This window comes from Triturus cristatus, chromosome 3_2 (genome assembly GCF_964204655.1).
Source record: "Triturus cristatus chromosome 3_2, aTriCri1.1, whole genome shotgun sequence".
NCBI lineage: Eukaryota > Metazoa > Chordata > Amphibia > Caudata > Salamandridae > Triturus > Triturus cristatus.
Window position 1 is genome coordinate 499449492 of NC_140584.1, and position 24106 is coordinate 499473597.

Genomic DNA, 24106 nt, shown 5'->3' on the forward strand with positions numbered 1-24106 from the left:
AGCAGGTGCAGCATCTAGCTTACTGTCAGCCCATTACATTCCTAGGTACGTGACGCTGTGTTCCCTCTTGTAAACATCAGCAAACTGAAACATTGCTACACAATGTGAACTTTTATTCCATTTAAATGCATTCTGTTCATCGATTAATGTGCACTTTATAAATAGAATAGTTCCATCTTTGCCATGCCAGCCTGGATGCGATCCTGCCTTGTGTGGCTTCTTGTGAGGCGTCTCTGATACTTGACTTCACAAATGGGTAGCAAGGTTTGAGAGCTGAGAACAGAGCGAGATGGAATGAAGCATTCTGGGAGGTTTCGCTATTACCCTACATTGCTGGGATACTTTTACGAGGCTGACACTATCAGCACGTATCTGGTTTGTTGCTTCTGGTCATCTAGGTCTTAGCTTTAGAGATATTTAGATCATGGTACCAGTTACAAAGACAGTTAAACCACTTGCTAGAAAGAAACTGGTTGCTCGCCTAAGCTTGACAAGTCCCTACAAAGTTCCAAGCACCTTGTTGTGGGATTTTCATTTACCTAATTCAATGGCCTGCTTAATTCTGTTTTAAAAATTCCCAATGTGCCCAGATAATGGCTGACGTTTGTCAGAGCCTTTCGTTGTTCTCCCAGAGTAATGTGATCCATTAAATCTCCTGGTTCCTGACTCAGGCACCTTCCATTTGAAGGGAATTTGCAGGGTATTTTGCTCTTCGAAAGGGAGCCATGGCTGCTTCACTCCAAGGAAGGGTGTTCCTGGACCTCTAAGAATCGATTAGAATCTTGGCATGTCTTCAACCTTTCCTTTATTAGTATTAGGAAGTGTTCCTGAATGTGTTCTCTCTCAGGATATACATTTCCTAGTGTCTTGGAATCCATCATCCTTTGCACACATACAAGCCACCTTCTCCTCTTGACCAATACCTGTTTAATATCAAACACCCTTATCCGACCACTTGCTACCACTGCTTAAGGGGCATAGAGTGGCGATTATTTACCCTTAGTTGCATCCCTTATGTGCCCACGAATGCGCTTTAGCCATCCTCTAGATGGCAATTACCACCCTTCAGATCACATCAATGAAGGTTAAAGGCCTAACGCACTATGTTAAGAGGAAGAAGATCCTCTCCAATATGGACTCCAAACACACTGACATAGCCCTATTGCAGGAGTCACATCTCTCTGCCCTTGAGCTGACAAACTGAAGCGAGATAGGGTTGGCACAGTTATCCACTGTTGCAGATCTCCTAACCCGGACCCTACTAGACCCCTGCCACTGAGCGCCCTCGAAAAAGTGTGTTGGCACTCTTCCTATGAAAGATGCTACCTTGCACAGTGCTGCAGACTTGGACTGATGATGAGGGTAGATATGCGCTCGCTAAATTATGCATAGCCGACAGGGTCGTGGGCATTTGGCTCTATCTATGCTCCTACTGGATCAAAACGTAGTTCCTTTCTTACACTTAACAGACTCCTCTCAAAACTAGGCCACACATGGGTCATTCTGAGAGGCGACTGGAACCTAGCCCCGGACACCATACTGGACCGCAGCAGCTCGGTTGACATGCCCAATGAAGGGCGCCACCCCTCCTAAGGGGCGTGGCGCCGTTAGTGGCAGCAAAGCGACGGCTGTGTAGAGATCATCCCTTCCGGGTCACATAACCCGGAAGGGGACTGGGCTAGATGGCAGTAGCCGGAAAGGCTTAGGGAGGAAGGAAAGGCCAGTGACCCGGAAGCGGTTTTCGTGGGCGCGAGGCTTGAAAAGCCAGCAAGCCCGAATACGCCCCCTCTTTTGTCCTCTTTCCTGCCAGGGGTCGGAGGTCGCATTCAAGTTGCTGCGAGGACCACGAGCGACACATCGGACGTCGAGGATTCCAACCGACTTCTTGGGCAGGTGAGCGGGCCTCACAGTGTGCGCTGCTAGGGATGCGTAGCGAATTAAATGGTTTTTAGTTAAATTAGCCCGGCACCGCAAGCCCCGAAGCTTAGCGTCGTAGGAGTGCCCGGGGGTATGCTGCGCGTAGGCCGTGTGAGCGATCGGGGAAGCGGAGCATTTTTAGTTCGTGAATGATAACTATCCGAGTCAGAGTCCTCCAGTGGCCACGACGTGCTAAATATGAGGGTGTCAGTCCGGGTTTCATAGAGCGAGCAATGGTAGAGACACGGAGAGGGTTCTCGGTATGAGAGGAGCCTCGGGGGGATCTAGCAATTAAAGCACCCAAGGCACTCCGTTCCAGTGCCTTATACACTACGAAAATCCAAGGAAAAGTAATGGAACAACATCAGGCCACTAAATGCAATTCATGGGCGTATCATGTTTACCTCCTATCATGATAAAAGCTATATTAAGCTATGGTATATCGGGGGGTTGGAGGTGCTATTCGTTCACAAAAAGTAATTCATTACGTTGCTCTTGTTTCCACTTTAAACAGTGAACGAGTAAATAATCGTGATAGGAGAAGGTGATTATGAAACTGGGTAGAGGGTGGTGGAACATGCTTAAACAATGAGGCTATGCAGGCTATAAAAAAAAAAAAAAATTATAATAAATATATATATATATTTAAAGTTGCTTTGTTCACGCCATACTTGTCTTGCGATCGGCGAACTGGCTCATCTGGGGTCGGAAGTGGCGCTCCGGATATGCAGCGCAGCCGGGGTCAGTCGTCATGTGGGAATCACATGGGTGAGAGCCTTAATAGTGAGTTTGGTGCGCCAAACTCGAGACGCAAGGAAGCGTGCGCGCGGCAGCTAGGAAGGCACGAGTAATTGCAATGGTCGTTTTGAACCTTATTAAGGCTGGCCGCATAGCACACTGGGCGTTATTTTGGGGTGGAACTAACTTCTCTATTTCTCATTAAGTGCAGAATGCCGCCAAACCGCCAACGAAGGGCAAAGGGGCCCAGGCTAAAAAGGACGAGTATCTGGCGTTGACGGAGCTGCTGGAGTTCACGAAAGAAAAAGGAGTCGATTGGGCACTGAAGAAATTAAAGGAAGGGGCAGGGACGGTTGCCCAGGAGGATACAGGGCGGGGCAAGAGAGCCCGGCGCACACCCGAAAGATTTAAAGAGGCATCAGGAGGAAAGCGTTCCAGAGTTGGGGTTTCTCAGGCAGCATCCTCAGGTGAGAAGGGAGTGCTAGAGTCAACAGACTTGGTTTCGAACTCTGTGCAAGATACTATTGTCCCTCCCACAGATGCAAGCGGAGGACCCAACTCGCAGAATAATGCGACATCCTTCTCAAATGCGGGAGCGCCTGGGGCTCAGATAGTTGCGCCGCCAGTGGTCGCACATCCTGGCAGCGGCATCGCGCAAGTGTGGGTTCAGTCTGGGGGGTTAGCGCAATCCCCAGGTGTACTGGCAACAACATCGCACGGCCAGGCCCTTAATAATTGCCCAGCGAGCGCAATGGTGCACTCGGCGGCTTACCCAGGGTTTTTGGGGTCGGTGGTTACGGGGCAATTCCCAAGCGGGGTACCGCCAGCGCCACAAGGGCAAACGGCCAGCAATGGCGCAACAGTCTCAGGGACAGCAAGTAACACGATTCAAGGGGAAGTGGGGCCGGGGGTGATGGGGCAGCCTACACTCGCTTACAGTCCCTTGATCTACGGTTCTGCCTCCATGGCTCTATCGCCCTCAGCGGGCATCACATGGCACGTGCCCATGGAGACCAAAGAGAAGATACTGAAAGGAGAGTACATCGATGTATTTGACCTCATTAATGCCGGGGTAGTCCCAGGTAAAGCCAGGGTAGGAAAAGAGGGGGAATACAAGCAAAAGAAGGTATGGGTGGATTGGTCGATAAAGAATTGGATCACAGGTTTTGCCATTTATGCGGCCATCATGGCAGAAAGGTACCCCACGGTGGCACCCCAGTTGATTAGTTATATTTCCCTGATTCATGGGGCGGCTTCCGAATTCCCAGGGACGGGGTGGTTACAGTATGACACCAAGTTCCGTCAAATGAAGGCAGTGCACCCTGAGATAGCATGGGACCAACGTGAAATTAATGTGTGGCATGCGGTGTTCTATTCTACGGTCCCCACGAATAAGACTAGTTACCCGAGTCAGAATCAGTCCTTTCGGAGTGACAGAGGTGCAGGGGATAAGAAACAGGCCTGCTGGCAGTACAACAAGAACGAATGCACCAGGGGCGCAACATGCAGATACAAGCACTGTTGCTCCTTTTGCGGGGGTCCGTCTCACCCAGAAATCAGATGTTTCAAAAAGTCAGGAAAACCGAGAGAGCAGCCGCCCCATAATGCGGCCAAAGGACGGCCCCCTCAAGCACCCGAGAAATCTGCCAACTCCCATTAGGATTCATGTACTGACACACCTCCTTAGCAAGTATGGTAAATTGAAAGAGGCGCAGTTTTTGCATGATGGTTTTATGTCTGGTTTCCGCATCCCTTCCTCGGCCACCCCCGCCAGTGTTCCGCCTCGCAACCAAAATTCAGTGCTGCAGAACATGGAGGCGGCGGAGCAAAAAATCAGGAAAGAAGTAGCCTTGGGGAGGGTGGCGGGACCCTTTAAACAGTTGCCGAAGCCGGACCTTGTATGCTCACCTCTAGGTTTGGTACCCAAAAAAGAGACAGGGAAATTCCGATTGATTCACAATTTGTCCAGCCCCCCTGGTCTATCTGTTAATGACAAGCTTAACCCAGATCTATGTACGGTGCGCTGTACAACATTCGACACCGCTATACAGAAACTCCAGGCGCTGGGTGAGGGAGCCTTAATGGCTAAGTCAGATATTGAGTCAGCTTTTCGACTATTACCAGTACATCCTGAAGATACAAAGTTCTTGGGTTTCATGTTCAAGGGCGAGTTTTTCATTGACCTCTGCATGCCCATGGGGTGCTCAATCGCTTGCGCAGTATTTGAGACCTTCGCCAGGTTCTTAGAGTGGGCAGTGCAGCATTTCCTAACATCAGTTACATCTTATGGAGTTGTACATTACTTAGATGACTTCTTGTTTATGGGCCCCCAAGGGTCGCAGTCTTGCAGAAAGGCCCTGCTGGCCTTCCAGCATTTGGCTAAAGCACTGGGGGTGCCGCTGTGCGCAGAGAAGACAGTGGGGCCAACTACGTGTTTGACATTCCTGGGCATTGAAATAGATTCCAGAGAAGGGGTGTGTAGGCTCCCAATGTCAAAGGTGACTGCATTCAAGGCGGCCATCGACGCCTGTTTGGGGGCCCGGAAGGTGACACTACACCAATTGCAAGTCCTAGTGGGTCAGCTGAACTTCGCCTTGAGGGTCATACCGATGGGCAGGGCCTTCTCTAGGAACATCGCAAGGGCGATGTCTGGGCTTCGCGCCAAACACCATCACACTAGGTTGTCAGCGGAGGTAAAGAACTACTTGGCCATTTGGAAAGATTTCTTGGAAAACTTCAATGGGTCAGTAATATGGCAAAGGCCGAGTAGTTCCAATGCCGAGTTAGAATTGTTCACCGATGCGGCAGGCAGTGTGGGTTTCGGCGCAGTGTTAGGGCCCAAATGGTGCATGCAGCATTGGCCAGAGGAATGGGGAAAGCACGGTCTGACACGGAATATCACCTTTCTAGAACTGTTTCCAATCATTGTAGCTTTGCATATGTGGGGAGATATACTGGCAAATAGGCACATTGTGTTCTGGTCTGACAGCATGTCGGTGGTGATGGCAATCAATAATCAGAGAGCAAAATGCACCTGGGTGCTGCGCCTTTTAAAGGAGCTAGTGTTGCAATGTTTACGGCGCAATGTATTATTCACTGCTAGACATGTACCGGGAGTTGACAACTTAGCCGCTGACGCCTTGTCCCGTTTTAAGTTGGCAGAGTTCCGCACCCAATGGCCGCAAGCAGACAGAGAGATGACGAAATTCCCGGCGGGGCTAAGGAAGCTTGGTGCCCCACTGCCACTGAATTGATAACAGCGTCTCTGGCCCCCAAGACTAAATGTATGTATGAAAGGTCTTGGCAGTTATATCAGGATTACTTAAAAGTGGTGGGAATGGTGGGAGTGTTCTCCCCTATGAGTGAGTTGGGGTTCATAGTACATCAGAAAGCCAGCGGAAAGTCAGTAGCAATGATGAAAAGACAATTATCAGCAATAGCGTTGTTTGCCGGTCTAGGGGGGGCCGCAGACCCAACAAAGGACCCTAGGGTGAGGAGAGCCATGAAGGGCTGGGAACGTCTAACCCCGGGGGTCAAGGACAGTAGGAGACCCATAGACGTAAGCAGGTTGGTAAATATCCTGGAAATACTGCCCAAGATTTGCTTCTCGCCATACGAGGCGCAATTATTTAGAGTAGCATATGCATTAGCCTTTTTTGGGGCATTCAGGATTGGCGAACTGGTTCCTGCATCTAAAGCAGACAGGGTGGGGGGTATATGGTGCGAGGACCTAATCCTGTCAGAGGAAACCCTGAGAGTCAGGGTCCGGAAATCAAAGACAGACCCGTTAGGTGAGGGTACTTGGTCCCAATTGAGGGCAGTGAACGGGGCTACGTACTGCCCAGTAAGTCTGACGAGGGAATTCCTACAAATTAGGCCTCAGGGAGGAGACAGTAGGGTTCTGTTGCACGGGGACGGGAACCCCCTCACTAGATTCCAGTTCAACAGGGTATGCAAGCTTGCTCTGAGTAGATTGGGTGTAGACGCAACTGATTTCACATCTCATTCTTTCCGCATCGGGGCGGCCACCACGGCGGCGGGTCTGGGGTTACCTGAAGAGACAATTAAGAGGGTAGGCCGTTGGAAGTCTGCGTGCTACGAACGCTATGTTCGCCCGCAATTAGTTTGAGTCTTTCAGGTTGCCTCCTTTGCCTTCCATTGTCCCGCTTTGATTGCGTTCCATCTCTACTACTCTAGGTGCTACGGCTCGGAGGGCCCAAATATGTTGGTGCGGCCACTCTTTTATTCGCAGGGCGGGACTTGCCTTCAAGAACTCACGCGAGGAGAAAAGACAGGAGGTAAATGGATTCAGCCACCATTGGGTGGGGATAGGCGGTCAACATTTGGCGGACGTACCGAACGATTTGCGGGGGGCCTTGAACAGAGGCATGCCCACCCCTGATCTATTAGTGTTACATTCTGGAGGCAACGATATGATCCCTGAGGGCAGGAGGGGCGTAAAAGAGTCCTTGTTTTCAGTCCTCGCAGCGGTCAGGAACATGCTCCCCAATACGTTATTGTTGTGGTCTGAAGTTATACCAAGGCAAGTTTGGGCGCGAGGAGCTCCTCCGAGGGCAGTGAATAAGTCAGTAAGGAGACTAAACCAGTCAGTGGCGGAGATCTTAAAGAAATCAAGCATTCGGACCATAAGGCATAAGTTGATACAAACATCAAGGCTAGAACTTTATGCGGCGGACAGGGCACACTTGTCCGATGCAGGTAATGACTTGTTCATATAGACAGTGCTAGGAGCCATTGCGGAGGCATTCGAGCGCGGAGGGGGAGGTCGAGTTGGCCAGTAAGCACCTCTCCCTGTGGCGGGGTCCTGAGCAAGAGGAATGACAGGGACTCCGTTAGTAGGTGCCATTTTGTCCCCAGAACAGGTCTTTAAAATCATTTCATGGGCTCCGGGCTGGCGAGAGATCTGGGGCTGACCTGCTGGTGGCTCTGGATTCTCTAGCTCTTCCCTGGAAGCCGTTGGTGGTCACAAGTGGTGGCAGATTATTTACCTGCGGCTCTGTTGACCGGAGGGCGGTCAACCTAAGGAGAGCAGGCTATCTTGGTTGTGGCCTGCTGGCACAGCTCGAAGGTCAAGCAAGGCCCCCTTGGAGAGCGGGTTGTAAATATAATGATAATGCGTGATTTTGAGATTTATTTGAATGCTGTGGTGTTTATAAGAAAAGTGTTTTTAAAGATTCTACAATAAATAAGATAGGCCAATGGAATAATTGGCCAAGAAGTTTATTTAATAAAACGTACACACTGTGAAGACCAAAGCTGACTCAGGTGTTTCCTTGAGAGAGTGAAGAGAAGTGGTGACGAGAGGGGGGCAGGACAAGTGCGCTTTGTATGCCATCTATGAAGGGCGCCACCCCTCCTAGGGGGCGTGGCGCCGTTAGTGGCAGCAAAGCGACGGCTGTGTAGAGATCATCCCTTCCGGGTCACATAACCCGGAAGGGGACTGGGCTAAATGGCAGTAGCCGGAAAGGCTTAGGGAGGAAGGAAAGGCCAGTGACCCGGAAGCGGTTTCCGTGGGCGCGAGGCTTGAAAAGCCAGCAAGCCCGAATACGCCCCCTCTTTTGTCCTCTTTCCTGCCAGGGGTCGGAGGTCGCATTCAAGTTGCCCACCCACCCATCCCTGAAGCTAAGGTTTTGGGTTAAGCGGGGCCCTGGGGTCCTGGCGGGGTCCTGAGCAAGAGGAATGACAGGGACTCCGTTAGTAGGTGCCATTTTGTCCCCAGAACAGGTCTTTAAAATCATTTCATGGGCTCCGGGCTGGCGAGAGATCTGGGGCTGACCTGCTGGTGGCTCTGGATTCTCTAGCTCTACCCTGGAAGCCGTTGGTGGTCACAAGTGGTGGCAGATTATTTACCTGCGGCTCTGTTGACTGGAGGGCGGTCAACCTAAGGAGAGCAGGCTATCTTGGTTGTGGCCTGCTGGCACAGCCCTAAGGTCAAGCAAGGCCCCTTGGAGAGCGGGTTGTAAATATAATGATAATGCGTGATTTTGAGATTTATTTGAATGCTGTGGTGTTTATAAGAAAAGTGTTTTTAAAGATTCTACAATAAATAAGATAGGCCAATGGAATAATTGGCCAAGAAGTTTATTTAATAAAACGTACACACTGTGAAGACCAAAGCTGACTCAGGTGTTTCCTTGAGAGAGTGAAGAGAAGTGGTGACGAGAGGGGGGCGGGACAAGTGCGCTTTGTATGCCATCTATACCAGAGACAGAGCAATTTTTCAAGATGTTATGGATGACCAAGGACTGCTTGACATCTGCCGTCTGCTCCACCCATCTGGCAAGGAATTCTGAAACATGTCGCCGGTCCATGGGACTCAGTCAAGGCTGGACTATTTTCTATCATCTAGTCAATGAGTGCAGCATTGCGAGATATTAGAGGGATTCATCTATGACCACGCACCGGTCGGCCTTGATATAAATTGGGGCTTAACACAACCGATCCGTAAACCTTGGCTTCTTAACACCTCATATTACAAAATGCCCAATGAAAAACGCTTCCTGAAATCCCAAGTAACTACGCACTATGAAAAAAACACGGGGATCTGTAACCTGCGCACAAACCCTGTGGGCAGCGGCTAAGTCCACTCGTCATCGTCAGATTATGCTCGACGCCGCTCTTGCTAACAAACGGCAGAGGGAAGGACAGGCCCTTTTAGAGGCAGACATTAACTACAAATTACAAGCGTACATGAGCCATCCCACACCAAACCTCAGGCGGCGGTTAAAAGCAGCAAAGATGGAACTCCATCACCTGTATACATCCAAGGCAGATCGCATGATCTGTAAACTGCGTGTGCAGCATTATGAACAAGGGGCATAAGCTAGCAGACTCTTAGCTGCTCAACTAAAACAACAGGAGACAGCTGCTGCCATCACGGCCATCCATAATGGAGCGGGCACTCTGCTTCCCAAGCTCCAAGAAATAGCTTTGGAATTTGAGACATATTACCAGGCCCTGTACAGTTCAGAGACTGGAAGAGAGTAGACCCTGAGAGGGATGGCCGCTTCTTCACCACTCTCAGATTGCCATGCCTCAACGCCGATGGCAGGGCTCTGCTGGAAGGGTAAATCTCCAAAGAGGAGATGGTGCAGGCAATCGCTAGCCTCCCCTACAATAAAGCCCACCGAGAGGACAGTTTTCAGAGAATTTTATAAATGGCTGAAGCCAGATATACTGGGCTCCTTGTACAATTCGTACAGAGGTGGAACAGACAGGTGGCCTCTCGGCCCTCTCCAACGAAACGCTAATTGTTGTCCTCCTAAACCTAGTAAAGAAACTTTACTCTGTAGCAGTTATCGGCCCGATATCCTTTTTAAATGTGGATATTAAAATTTTGGCCAGTATTTTGATCTCCCGACTTAAACTTACCATGATTCTATAAGGACCAGGTAGACTTCGAAATCACTTGAGAACCTTAGGTCGCCTGCTCTGATATGCCGAAGAATTGCGGGAAGAGGCCTTCGCGCTTTCACTCATCGCCAAAAAGGCGTTTGAGTAGAATGGGTGTTCCTACCTTTTTGGTACGCTCAAGAGGTATGGGCTGGTTAATGATTTCATCACCAAAGTCAAATGGCTCTACAGTAATAAGACAGCTCAGGTCAGCTGTGGAGGCTTTGTATCGGAACCTTTACCTATGTGCTGGGATGCCCTTTGTCATCTATATTGTTTCTACTAGCAATGGAACCTCTGGCATCTGCCATAAGGCACCACACCTCTATATCAGGCATGCCTACATCTTTTGGCCACTCAAAGGTATTACTGTATGCAGATGACATTCCAGTAACACTCACGAACCTCAGCCTGTCCCTTCCCACCCTCATGTCTCTCATATTGGACTTTGGCTCTATATCAGGCTCTTAGATCAACTGGGGGGAAAAGTGAGGCGATACCTATGTCCTGAGTCACAACCACTACAGCGACCCATTCCAGTGGACATCTGACTGCCTCTTCTACCTGGGCATCCACCTCAATCAAGGTTTGAAGAAAATTGTGACCGATAATCTAGACCCACTGATAGCCAACACTTGGCTGGACTACGCAAAATTGAAGCGTCTCCACCTGTCTTTCTGGAGCAGAATACAAGCTGGGAAAATGGTCACAGTACCCAAGTTTACATGTGTATTAGGTATGTTACTGCTCTCGGTCAACTTATCCCTCCTGTCGACAATCGTCCGAGATATCAAAGCCATCAAATGCAGCGATTCCAAACCTCTGCTGAAAATCTAGAAACTGATGGTCCACAGGCAGCACTGGGGCCTTGGCCATCCATGTGTGCAGCATTACTACACTGCTTTGCAGCTATCAGAATTGACTGAACTGCCAGCCCAGGCAGACGACCCCAATCTCTAGGTTGCCATTGAGTGGCTTCATGCCTCTGCCAGCCTGGGGCTACAACTACTCTATAAACAGAAAACCCGCCTCCTTGATGCAGAATCGCATTATTCACTCAATGGTGAAGACCCGGTTCTGCGCTCATACTGTACTGATGCGCAATTGCATAACCATACACCCATTAGGAAAAACATGGTACTCAAAATAGATGGACATACTATAAGTTGGGGCTTGTGGTGCAGAGCCGGCATACTGACCCTCGACCAGTTAATTTCACATGATGAGACATTGGCTCTTTTGACTCACTACCAGACTAATTCAAACTACCTGCCCACCACCGGGGGACTATATATCCAACTACGACACTGGTTCTGAGATTGCCTGGGGCCACTCCCATGGGATATATGAGACTCACTTGTAGAACGTTACCTGGCACATTGGGGATCACACCGGGATGTGATGTCAGGGTTATACAATATGTTAATATCCCACCTATATGCAAACCACATCTCGCCAGACTGCGAGAATCCTAGCATCCTGGCAGAGGACATAGCAGATAGACTACAATGAATCTGACTGGGCCACACTTGTGGAGGACCTGGAAAAAGGAGTCTGGGAAGCCAGAATGAAACTGTGTCTTTTTAAAACACTACAAGACTGGTACTGCACCCCGCATAACCATTCAGCAGGTTACTTCACCCTTTCAAATGATGGAGGTGTGACCAAACAGACTGTGCCATAGTCCGCATTCTTAGTGACTGCCCCCAAATCCGGCCGTTTTGGAGGGAGAAGGAATCTACCATGAACGAGATCCTCATTTTTGCCTCTGCCCTTTCCATGACAATTGATCATATTGATGACTCCCTTACCCTCACCACGAGAGGCCCTTAATAGCCACAGCACTCACTGTGGCAAAGATTTACATCCTTCATCATTGGAGATCGCCCCAACTCCCCACTCATGAGAAATGAATAACAGAAATTCACACACTAGCCTTGAATGACCAGATCATATACAGAGTGCAGGACAAATCAGAGATCTACTTCCAGATCTGGTCACCCTTTCTGGGCACCGACATCGCTGTATGAGGGGCTGGTGCCCTGCACCCAGAGATACGATAGTGGCACGTGTGACCTCCCCTTCTTTTCCCCACTCATCACACCAAGTCCCCCCCACCTCTTCTCTTGTATGGTCCATTCGCTAAGCCTGGGTCCCGGCTGGAGCGCCACTGGAGTGTCACCTGGACTGACCCTACATTTCTATCCTGCTCAGTATAGATCCCTGGGTCACAGTAAAGAAAATACCCTACTCGAGGCTCCACACCAGGAGCTGGGACCCTTGATAAGTCCACGTTCCCTTCCCTCACCACTTCCTTCCCCTTTCCCTATTCCTGTTTCTCCCTCTCATTTCCTTCTTACATTAAGCCCTGTTGTTTGATCTCACATTGTCTAAAATGTTGAAACTATGCCACCCTAACACACTGAATGGATGATAACCCTGCCTTTGTTTATTCGTCATGGTATGCCCCCCTCCTACCTTGTAATGGAGGTTTGTTATTCTGAACAGTCCTTGTCTGAGTTCTTGGTAGGTATCCATGCCACGAGGCTGGAATGGTATTTGAGATTGTTTGTATTGGTATCTCTTTGAAAACTATGAATTAAGTATTAAAAAAAAGAAAAAGGATACACATTTCCACCAGGATGGTCAGATTTGGGTATTGCACAGTCTGGTTCTTAAAAATAAAAGACAAATTAACAAATGGATTAAAACTCAAAGCCTAAGCTACTGCTCTCATCATTCCAGTGGGAACTATTTCGATAAATATTGGTTGTATGGCCAGCTAATTCCTCATAGGCTCTTTCCTGGATAATTTTCTTTGTTTATTTGGGATTATGAAGTTCTCCCGCATTGCACATTGCTACAAGTGATCACCATAGATTTTTTCACATGCTCTGTCTCATTTATTGGAGATTTCAACTTCTACCTCCCTCATCAGTAATTTCTATAAGCGTAGACCCTAAACATGAGTGTTTTGTCACACTGCGGTTCTGTCTTTGATTTATGAGGGAGTTTTTTATTTACTTTCTTGTGGCGTCAAAGTTGCTGATGTATCTCGCGTCAATGTGCTTTCTGCTTGGTCAGTCCCCAAACTGTGGTAAGAGCAGGGCATTAGTTGGGACACTCAGCTAGGCCCCCTGGGCCTTCCTATCATTTCCACGATATTTATCCCTCCCAATTAATGTATTCCCAAATCCATGATCTCTTTGAGTCTTTTAGCATCTGTTACATGAGCTTGCAGTCTGCTGCTATTGAAGCACTTTGTTTTGCTATTGTTTCTGGCAGTAGAAATTGAGGCACTAGCTCATCTCCTGGTTGTCACTCTCTGGGGTAGGACTGCAAGCCTACTGCATCAAATAGCTTCCCCAGTGGATTCAGGAATCCACTTGGGCATTGACCAATACACAATTAAATTCTTGGATCTTGGCAGCAATCGATTATGTTGCTCCACATGATAACCATTGGATTCTGCTTCTCTACCCCTAATACACTAAGAACCTGAGGGCGAGTATTCTTGCTTGTAAGCAGGCTGAAGGTAGATTGAGGATTTTTTTAACTTTCTGATAGACTAGCATATGTGAATACTAGGATACTTAACTCAGATATTACCAAAGATCACTCATCTTACTTTTCAAACTGAATTGGAATTGCTTCCAACTCCACTAAGGAAGTTTTTAAAACTGCAGCTGAATTTCATCCCTAGTATTTGGTGTCTCCTGCATTCCTGCATTTAAGGAAATATGTGCAAATCTTACTATTTTCTTCTGTTTAAAAAGCGTCCGTATTTGTGCTTCTTTTCCCACCACCAGCTGTCCCCTTGCTTTGCAATTGGTTCGCTGCTCCCACACTTCACCAATTTACTGAATTGTTTTGACTCTGCCTCTCTGAATTTAGTGAAGAATAAATTTAATTTGAGCACATCAGACTCTGCCCTTGAACCATGCACAGCAAACATTCTTATGTTATTGGCAATCTTTGACTCTATGTGGGCCCTAGGCCCATAGCTTAGAAGAAGATCCATTGTTTCATGCTTACTGAAGAAGTCTTGCTTTAATCTATATTGCTAACTACCAGCCCACCTCACTTTTTCCCCATTACCTCCATAATCACCTAATGCACTGGCAAGCATCAATGTTTTTCATTTCTGGAATCAAACCTGATTCTTTATCCTCTTCAGGCTGGTTTTCCCAAACGCCTCAGTGTGGAGTCATTTTGGTGGCTGCGGTTGATGACTTGCATATTACATTACATGTTGGGGAATGAAGCATTCTCATTCTGCTAAACCTGTCAGTTGTGTTCAATAATGTCGCACACTTTAGCCTACTGAGCTGGCTTAGTGGGGCTTGGGTGGAAGGGCAGTGCCCTGCTTTATTATCATCCTTGTCGGCAGACAGGGAACCAGCAGTTCAACTGCCTCATTTTGGTACTACCTTCCTACCTGTTGCTAGGGGCATCCACGGGAATTTTCCTAAAACACTACGGGGCATATTATCAAGGACGGCATTAAATTATCGCCGATTTAGCAGCAGGAAACTGCCGCTAAAGCGGTGATAATGGGCATGATAATATGCCGTAGAGAATTCCAATAGAAGCCCATGTTCACACCAGAACATGGGCTTCTATTGGAATTCTCTGCGGTATATTATCAAGCCCATTGTCGCCGCTTTTAGCAGCAGTTTCCTGCCGCTAAATCAGCGATAATTTTAACGCTGTCCTTGATAATATGCCCCTACATTTTTAATCTGCTTATGACCTCTCTGGATCATCTCCTTAGGAACCATGGCCATTTTCCTTCTTTACCTTTACTGATAACACCCATCTTGTTTTAAATATCTGATCATATTTTGATCGTTCCCAACAGTAGGCTTCTCTTAAAGCCTGCCTCCAGGAAGATGCTATCTGGAGGAACTCTAATCATCTCAAGGTGAACTCTGATAAGACAGGGTGCTGGTGTTTGGCTATTCTAATTGCAGCTGGTCTTGCCTCTGATGGTCTTCTTCCTTTGGAAGCACTCCCATTCTAGTTGACCATGGCTGCAACTGGGTGTATATCAGAATATCAAAGTCAAAATATCAACCTACAAAAATATTGATTCCAGAATATTGAAGTTCACTATACCATCAAGGAAAATGTACATAGGTCAGTATAGATTTACTAGCCTCATCTCCAAGTCAAATTACCTTGTGGGTGCTCAGTGTTCTGGACATGATGAGACATGTTGTTCAACTTGATAAAATACATATTTGTGAATTCCCAGATCACAGAGTTCCATAATCCAGTTTAAAATGAGAGCATGTGCACTGGTTGTATCGCAAGAGACTTTAAGCCATGAGGAGGCTAATGTTGAGAGTTCTGTGAGCCAAAAAGCAGAACAAAGAGGGTTTGAAGATCTGAACAAATCAATTACATATATATATTTTTAACTTTAAACAATAACTGGACTTTTACTGTGGTATTTTGGTGAATATCTAAGTAAAAAAAAATATTTGAAGATGCTATAACAATGCCAACCACAATTTCACTTTACCCTTTAGTTTTTCCATGAACTTTAGTGTTTTTTTATCATATACTGCATCCTTTAGCAGTGCACAGCAGGGGCTGGCCACGGACAGCTATGCCCTGAAGCACATGGCCTGCATAATGGTGACTGACTGCAGCATCTGGGCTACGCCCAGACCATTCTTTAAAACAAATCGTTTTTGGACTTGTAGATCCAAAAGGAGATCTGCGGACCCAGGGCAAGCGTCCCTACTCTCGTACTGCAGACACGTGCAAGATTCCATGGCGGCTGCCAGATCAGAGAATCTACTGCGGATCCTGGAATGATTGTCATATACATGTAGGATTCTCGAATCCACACATGGGAGGGCCTGCTGAGATTCAAGAATCCTTCCAAGATTCACTAATCCGATGCAAATGTTGTAATTTTTTAAATTTTAATCACAGGATGCTTTGGGGTCAGGGTGTGCTCACCCTACCCCTTTATATGCCCTTTTAAACTTTTTTTCAGGATTCTGGGACCAAGTCCCTGAGTCCTGTAATGGCTGCCACAACATTAGCCTTCAATGTTGTGGCTGCCAATCAGATCCTTTCAGATCTGTGCATCCTTCACTTGATATGCGGATTCGAAATGGCCAACTTGAGATAAAGCTCTCTTGACCAATAGGATCTGGGTGCGCTTTGAAATCTTGGAGGATGGGGCAAGATGGCGGCGGCATCTTAGACCGCTGTGAGATGCTCCTCTGACCAGTACCGATTATGATGGTCTGAGGGGTGCATTACTGCATTTTTAGAAGAGAAAATGAAATGGAAAATAAAACCGCAACCGCAATGAACTTCTCTAAACCATGCTGAGATTTCTTAACTAACCCAGAGGGGAAGAAACGCCGCGGGACTATTGCAAGCCAGATGGAGGGGGTTGGCTCGTCTGCTACAGCTCCACAAGACGAAAGTACGACCGTGCTATTTTGCGCTCGCTCTCACCTGCGTGTCCTGGCGTCTTTGATCGGCTTTGTGGTGCTGAGAGCTATCGGACACTCGAAGCTGGCCAGAACCCGCGCTGGAACTCCTGTCATTGCTGCCGGTTTACAAGACGCTACAGCGAGTGCACAGAGCCTTTCCTGCTCTCTGGACACGGCGAGGGTGAATTACAGCAGCATAATGGCACCGAAGAACGCCGCAGCATTGGCCGCCTCTAAAACTCGGGCAGCAAAGCAGGCTCTTAGAGATCGGGAGCTGGCGTTGAAACGCGGTGAGCTCATTGACCTGGAAAGACCCGGCTGCTTGGATACAGCTCCGGTGAAACCGGCAAAATCATCTAAACAATTGCTGCTTACTCCAGGACCCGGTCCCTCAGTGATGGAGCTTCTACAAAAAACGCCTGGTGCTCCCTCCCCCGCTCACTTACCTACAACCACGGGAGCGATTTCGCTGGATCGGAGTGTGCTGCCTGGAGGTGGTGCTCACGAGCAAACCCAGCGAGAGGAAGCTGCAGCGAAATCAACCGATACTGAACCGGCAAGCTGTATGCCGGGCAGCTCAGGGAGTGAGGGGTTCATTCACCCGCAAACGGCGGGAGGACAAAAGATTGAAAATCTTGAAGGTAGGGATGTACAAGGTTTATGTCCCTCTTTATTGGACACTGCATCTCCTGCTGTTTCTGTCCCTACCTCTACCCCTATGGTTAGCGCAGCCGCATCTTCATAGCTGCTGCCGGAGATCCCCAATTTAGACACTAGCTCAGCTTTTTCCCAAATAAATACTGCAACCGTATCAGTTGTTGAAGACAATGAATCTACTGGTGGAGCTTCAGCTATAGCTACAGTTGCGGCTGCGGCAGCTTCAACACAACTGCCGGTGACCTCCTCCTCCAAACAAGGGGGTGCCACCGGTTTGCCTCTTATCTGTGCCGCACCAAACACTTCCAAAAATATTCTACATCGATCTTTGGGTCCTAGTGGGAAGGCTTGTAAGGTCTATGCTGCTTCTGGCTCATTCAATACAGATAGAGACCCGTCGGATTTCTATTCAATATCTGAAGGTCTGGAAGACCCTAGGTGGTCACAAGACTCAGACTTGGACTCAGAAGTCAACACTGGTTTTGACACTAGTGCAACTGAAAGTGATCATGACCCAACTCAGGGAGAGTCTAGGGGAAGCAGGAGAACTGTGCTGCGGAAGAAAAGGAGTCATCACGGAGCTTCAGGGTTAGCCTGGGATTATTCCCCAGCAACAGTTCCAAACTCACAGGATCATACCTCCATACCTCATCCTGAGCTGTCCGTCACTGACCCGCAAAGCACTACATTATCTTCTGTGATGGATACAGTACTGCAGGCTATTGCCTCCCATCGGGAACAGACTTCCAGGGATGGTCGTAGGGCACAATTAGCCCTTCATAAGGTACAGGGTGTAGTCCGAAAACTTTCAAAAACAGTTGCAGCTTCCAATATGAGACTGACGGAGATCGAAGATCGAATAGTGACGAATGAAGCCGAAGCCACGGTGACTCAGGAGAAAGTGGAAGCTCACGAAGCCGAGTTGAAAGACGTTAGGTGGAAGTTGGAGGAAATGGAAAATCGCCTTTGTCGCAACAATCTCCGCGTACTCGGAATTCCGGAAAAAATCGAGGGCGATGATATCCGCTCCTTCATAATTCAGCTGTTTAAGGACACACTCCCCGAGCTTGCATCCTGGAATTGGGACTTGGAAGTTCAACGCGCTCACAGAATCCCATTTACTTTAAAGACCTCATCACAAGGGGGATACCCTCGTGCAGTTTTGTTTTTTTTTGGAAATGTTCTACTCCGTCAGGCTATTGCTGAGAAAGCAAGACCTGAAGCTCGACGCAGCAGAGGCGCTATCTCTTACTTTGTGAGGCCTGATTTCTGCCACACCACTGTGGAGAGGAGATGGCGTCTCCGCCAATTGATCAAACCTTTCCAGGAAAAAAAAGCTCAGGTGTATCTCAACAATCCTGCTAAGCTTAAAGCCATCTATAATGGTCAGGCTAAATGTTTCTCCTCAGAAATTAAAGCCAAGGAGTTTCTAGATAGCCTGTCCTGAAGCTTTAAGCTTTTTTTTTTTTTTTCCTCTCTTTTGTTGCTAGCAATTGAATAATTCTATATTAGTAAATGCTGAGTTTAGGAGTGAAGAGTGGGTTAGGATGCTTTTCTTTTTCAGTCCAGGACTCTGTAAGCTTTAGAACTATAAGGATTTGTAGTAGCTTGAATACAGCTGTAATATATAAAAAAAGAAAAAAAAAAAAAAAACACTATGTTTGCACCTACTCGGCCTTACTGGTTTTCACCTTTTATGTTTATTTTTATTGGTACTGGTTAGGGAATATCTCTCCATCATCACAGACTCCTCCGGAGTCTAAATGCCCTGGTGGTTGGTGTCCGGGGAGGGGGGGACGGGGGGAGGGGAGGGAGGGAAAAGCATAAAAATGAGCAATTTCGTGCAAATAAGTTAATGTCAAGTAAACAAATACTCCCCTATTTATTGGACCTGTTTCTGGGGGTTCAGTATCATTCATTCCCACCTGAATCCTGGAAACATACCAATATAGCCATTTTTGTGAAAAAAGGCAAACCCCCGCATCTCCCATCTTCTTACAGGCCCATATCTCTAATAAACTCCGACTCAAAACTTTATGCCAATATCCTAGCTAATCGGTTGAGTGGGATCGTCTAGCGTCTTGTCTCCCCGTGGCAGCATGGCTTTATCCCTGGTAGGGGTACTACGGATCACACACGGAGAGCCATCACCCTATTTGACATCATGGGCAGCACGGGGGGGAGATGTCGATGATCCTTCTCGACGCCGAGAAGGCATTTGATCGTGTTTCATGGAGCTTTCTGTGGAGCGTCCTGGAATCAAATAACTTCGGGAATAAGTTTATTAGAGCTATAAAGACCTTATATATAGATCCTAAGGCAAAAGTCTCCATTTGTGGTGTTGAGTCGGAGTTTATTGAGATACAGAGGGGTACGAGGCAGGGTTGCCCCTGCTCTCCGATATTATTTTCTCTCTATATTAACCCCCTAATTGTAAAATTGCTTTCTTCACCCGGTATTCGGCCTGTTGATATTGGTGTGTTTTCAACGAAAGTCTTGGCGTATGCCGATGACGTGGCCGTTTTAACAACAAATCCTGCTGACGCAGTTCAGGAAATCGAACTAATTACCCAGGCCTTTGGCACCTTTTCAGGTTATTCCCTTAATAGGGATAAAACAATGGTTCTCTGTACAAATAATACGGTTTTTGATAGCCCCCTTAAAGTGAAGCAAGCCACCTACTTAGGTGTCTGCCTCTCTTCGGATGTGAGGGAAATTGACCATCTTAATTATACTCCCCTGATTAACAAAATAAAGACTGACCTCAGGAGAGTAGATAATTTACATCTTTCTATAATTGGCAGGGCTAATTATTTAAAAATGAATATCTTTCCAAGGATACTCTATTTGTTTCGAGCAATTCTGATCTTGCCTGGAGGTAGCTTTATTAAGATCATTGACTCCTCCATGTCCAAGTTCATGTGGAGCTTCGGAAAGATCAGTAGAGCCTTACCTTTTTTAACTCTACCCCAGGAGAGGGGTGGGCTAGGTATCCCCAGCTTAACATTATACTTATGGGCAACATTTCTTCAACATATGGGCCCATTACTTAGTCATAAATCAACCACCTCGCTTATTATGGAACCCTTTATCCCTTCCATTTATGAGCTGAGTCTTGGGACTAAATGCCAAGGCCTATTTTTAAGGCAGTTTGAACCATTATATTATAAAAAAATTAAGTTAAAGGTAGTCACAGATGCTTGGATGGTATGGAAATCTGTATCCAAACATTTAGTAATTCCAAAATTCACAAAATATACCCCCTTATGGCGTAGCTCTATTATTTCTATTAGCCTTAATGACTCTACCACCCGCAGGTGGGAATCCTTAGGTATTAATACAGTGGGCGACTTTCTCGGCCAGGATATTACTTCATCATTTGGATGGCTGCAGCAGAAATTTACTATTCCAACCACTGATTTTCTAAAATACCTCCAGCTGTTTACAAGCATTCGTAACTGTATCCCTAGAATTAAATTGGATAATATCAATCTGTTTTCTATTATTGGAAAACGCTCTACTAGAATCGGCACTCTTTATCAATTGTTGATCCAAAACATTCCAGATGACATAGAGCGGGTTGAGCAGGCTTGGTCCACAAGGTTAACTAATCCAAATGTTGATATTGATCTATGCTTGGCCCTCGCATCTGAACTTTTTATTGCATCGAATCTTAAAGCCCAATATTACAGAGTTCTCTATAACCTTTATTTCACGCCTGCAAAGTTATTTTCCTGGGGCTTACGGGCTGATGATAGCTGTCCGAGATGTAGCCAACCTCAAGCGAACTTAATCCATATGTTCGCGGATTGCCCTAAATTAGGTTTATTAAAGGCTACGATTATGGGATTCTGGGCTCAGGTATTTGGTCACGATATCCAAGACTCAGTAACTCTTTATTTAATGGGACATGATGACTCTCTTGGTCATAGTATTGAAGAACAAAGGATACTTTTTTTGGGCACTGCTATTTTTCGTATTATTTTAGCTGCGCGGTGGAAGGACCCTGAATTACCCACTTTTCAGATGTGGCTTAGCCGTCTTTTGGCAACCTATAAACAGGAGCTTTTAATATATAGCTCCAGAGGTAAAAAAACTAGGCTTCTTGGGGCTCAGATTTGGGCTCCTATCTCTAAATGGTATTTAAATCATAGGTTTAATGACATATCTCCCTCGAACTGAATGATGTATTCTCTTCTTGTTTTCTTTTTCCTTTTTTTTTATTTTTTTTTATAATTAATCTAATTTAAGTCCCTGCTGGGTTTTATATCTATGTAAACCGTTTGTATGATTTTCTATATCAGATTTACTATTGCTTTTTATATTTTATGATATATTAGGTTGTATGAATTCTGCTCAATAAAAATAAATAAAAAAAAAAAAAAAGAAGAAATCTTGGATCCACAGATATCTGTAGATCCTTAACTATCAAAGTGTATACTGTCTTTTCTAAAAATTCAACCCCTTCATGTCCCGCCAGAGTACATCTTTAAACACTAATTTCTTGAACTGAATGGATTTATGCCAAACCCAAAAAGACACTTCTTGAGTAAAGTTCTAACTTCATGACAAAATTAGTATAGTTCCATTCAGCCATTTATTTCTGTTTAGAACAGCAAACTTCCAATGGGAATTAAAATTGGAAACTACACGTTTGGGACCGCTCCCTTTTCTTGGCCCCGTCTTGATGGATTTGCATGAAACTTGCCCTGAATGATCCAAAGTGGGTAAACTGTTATTGAAAGTTTTATGTGGACTCATCATACAGTGCCAAAGTTAGTACGAATAAAATGCATTTTCTGTGGAAACTCTGACTCCACCAGAACTAAACTGAGTCTTTCGCTGCCAATGTAATATAGATAGATAGATAAATAGATAGCTAGACAGACAGACAGACAGATAGTAGATAGATAGATAGATAGATAGATAGATCTTTATTGTCCTCAAATTCTAGACCTGCTTATCTCACCTCACATTTCTTTAAATACATCCCTTTTCATGATTTCAGGGTCAGCTTCCTCCAATCTTCTTCTGCTGTCCTGCATCAGAAAAGCAAAGCAGTGCCAGGATACCCTCACAGGAGATAAAAAATATGGAAGCTGCTCTTTCTCATACTTTGCAGCTCAAGCCAATCTTCATCAAGATAATATCCGCTCACCTCTCTTTTTAAAAAGACTACTGGTGTCTTGTGATTTTTATGTACAAGTTGTTACAGGTCTAGTTTTGTTTGTCATCTCCTTAGCACCAGACTACCTCTTGAGATCATGTTAACGCTGTACACGTTTAGTCATTCATTTATTCTAGTGGGTGTGACTACCAACTCTGTTGATTATGCACATTCTGGTGCATAGTTTCTCAAAGCAAGAAAGTACCACGCAGATAAAGGAGCTAATTAACTGTAGTATGCACAGAAATTAAAGCCAACCTGCCATGAGCAGTTGGATAAATAATATGAAATGCTAATTTTTGAAAGACAAAGCCTGAAGCAAAATATTATCACACTTGGTGAAAGGCGGATTACCTTACTTTGTTTTCAAATTCGAAGACTTGCAGTCTGATGAACAATGACCAATGAAATCTTCAATTTTGGGAATAAAAAAACTGAAAAAAATCAAACTCATAAAAATATGATGAGTCCCGTACAAAAGACGAACCCTAAAGTCCCATGAGAAGATGGCTGCTTGGAAATGGCAGGAGGGAAGGAATCAATCAATCAATCAATCAAGGGTTTGTAAAGCGCACTACTCACCCGTGAGGGTCTCAAGGCGCTAGGGGTGGGGGCAGTTCCGGATCAGTCGCCGCCTTGGATCATTTGAAGAGCCAGGTCTTGAGGTCCTTCCTGAAGGTTAGCAGGGTTGGGGAGCATCTGATGTGCATGGGGAGCTCGTTCCAGGTTTTGGCAGCGAGGTAGGAGACGGTTCTCCTGCTTGTTCTAGTTCTGCGGATGCGGGAGACTTCTGCCATGGCGAGGTCAGGGGAGCAGAGGTTCCTTTTGGGTACGTGGAAGGAAACTCTCTCGTTGAGGTATTTGGGTCCGATGTTGTTGAGGGAATTGTAGGCGTGGGTGAGGAGTTTGAAGGTGACCCTCTTCTCGACGGGGAGCCAGTGGAGCTCTTGCAGGTGTTGGGTCATGTGTTCGTGGCATGGAGTCCCGAGGATGAGTCTGGCAGCAGCGTTCTGGATCGTCTGGAGTCTGTGTAGTAGACCTCTGTTGATTCCGGCGTGTAAGGCGTTGCTGTAGTCCAATCTGCTGGTTATGAGTGCGTTGGTGACATGCTTTCTGCAGTCGGGGGGATCCATTTGAGGGTCTTGAGGAGGATGCGCAGGCAGTTAAAACTGGTGGAAGCGACGGCATTGATCTGGTGGTTCATGGAGAGGGAGGAGTCGAGGATAATGCCGATATTTTGTGCGTGGTCCGTAGGGACGGGAGGATTCCCGAGGGCTAAGGCGACCAAGTGGTGGCCCAGGCGGACTTGCAGGGTCCGAGGACGAGGACCTCGGTTTTCTATGAGTTGAGCTTCAGACAGCTGTCCTTCATCCAGGCTGCCATATTCTTCATTCCTTCCTGGAAGTGGAGTCTGGTGTCTTCGGGTTTGTTTGTGAGTGAGAGGATGAGGTGGATGTCATCAGCATAGGATACAATGCTGAGCCCATGCTGTCTTACGATGGTGGAGAGGGGGGCCATGTGGATGTTGAAGAGCATGGGACTGAGCAAAGAACCCTGGGGTACTCCGTAGTCGATATCGGTGGGTTTGGAGATGAAGGGAGGGAGTCTGATCCTCTGTGTTCTGCCAGCGAGAAAGAATTGGATCCATTTGAGGGCGGCTCCTTGTATCCCCGCGTCGTGTAGTCTGGCTGCGAGTATGCAGTGGGAAACGGTGTCGAAAGCTGCGGAGAGGTCTAGAAGGATGAGGGCTGCA

The 24106-nt window shown here is 46.8% G+C and overlaps 2 protein-coding genes across 4 annotated transcripts in view; one reads left to right on the forward strand and one right to left on the reverse strand.

The window, feature by feature from the left end:
* Positions 1-24106, reverse strand: part of IRAG1 (inositol 1,4,5-triphosphate receptor associated 1) — an 857666-nt gene that overhangs the window by 236268 nt on the left and 597292 nt on the right. The gene's annotated exons all lie outside the window — the stretch shown is intronic.
* On the forward strand, positions 425-23031 carry LOC146857614 (uncharacterized). The gene is made up of 4 exons (XM_085646749.1): positions 425-522; positions 1755-1893; positions 2867-3122; positions 22195-23031. The coding sequence occupies exons 1-4, from the start codon at positions 425-427 to the stop codon at positions 22455-22457; spliced, it is 756 nt and encodes a 251-aa protein (XP_085502875.1). The 3' UTR covers positions 22458-23031.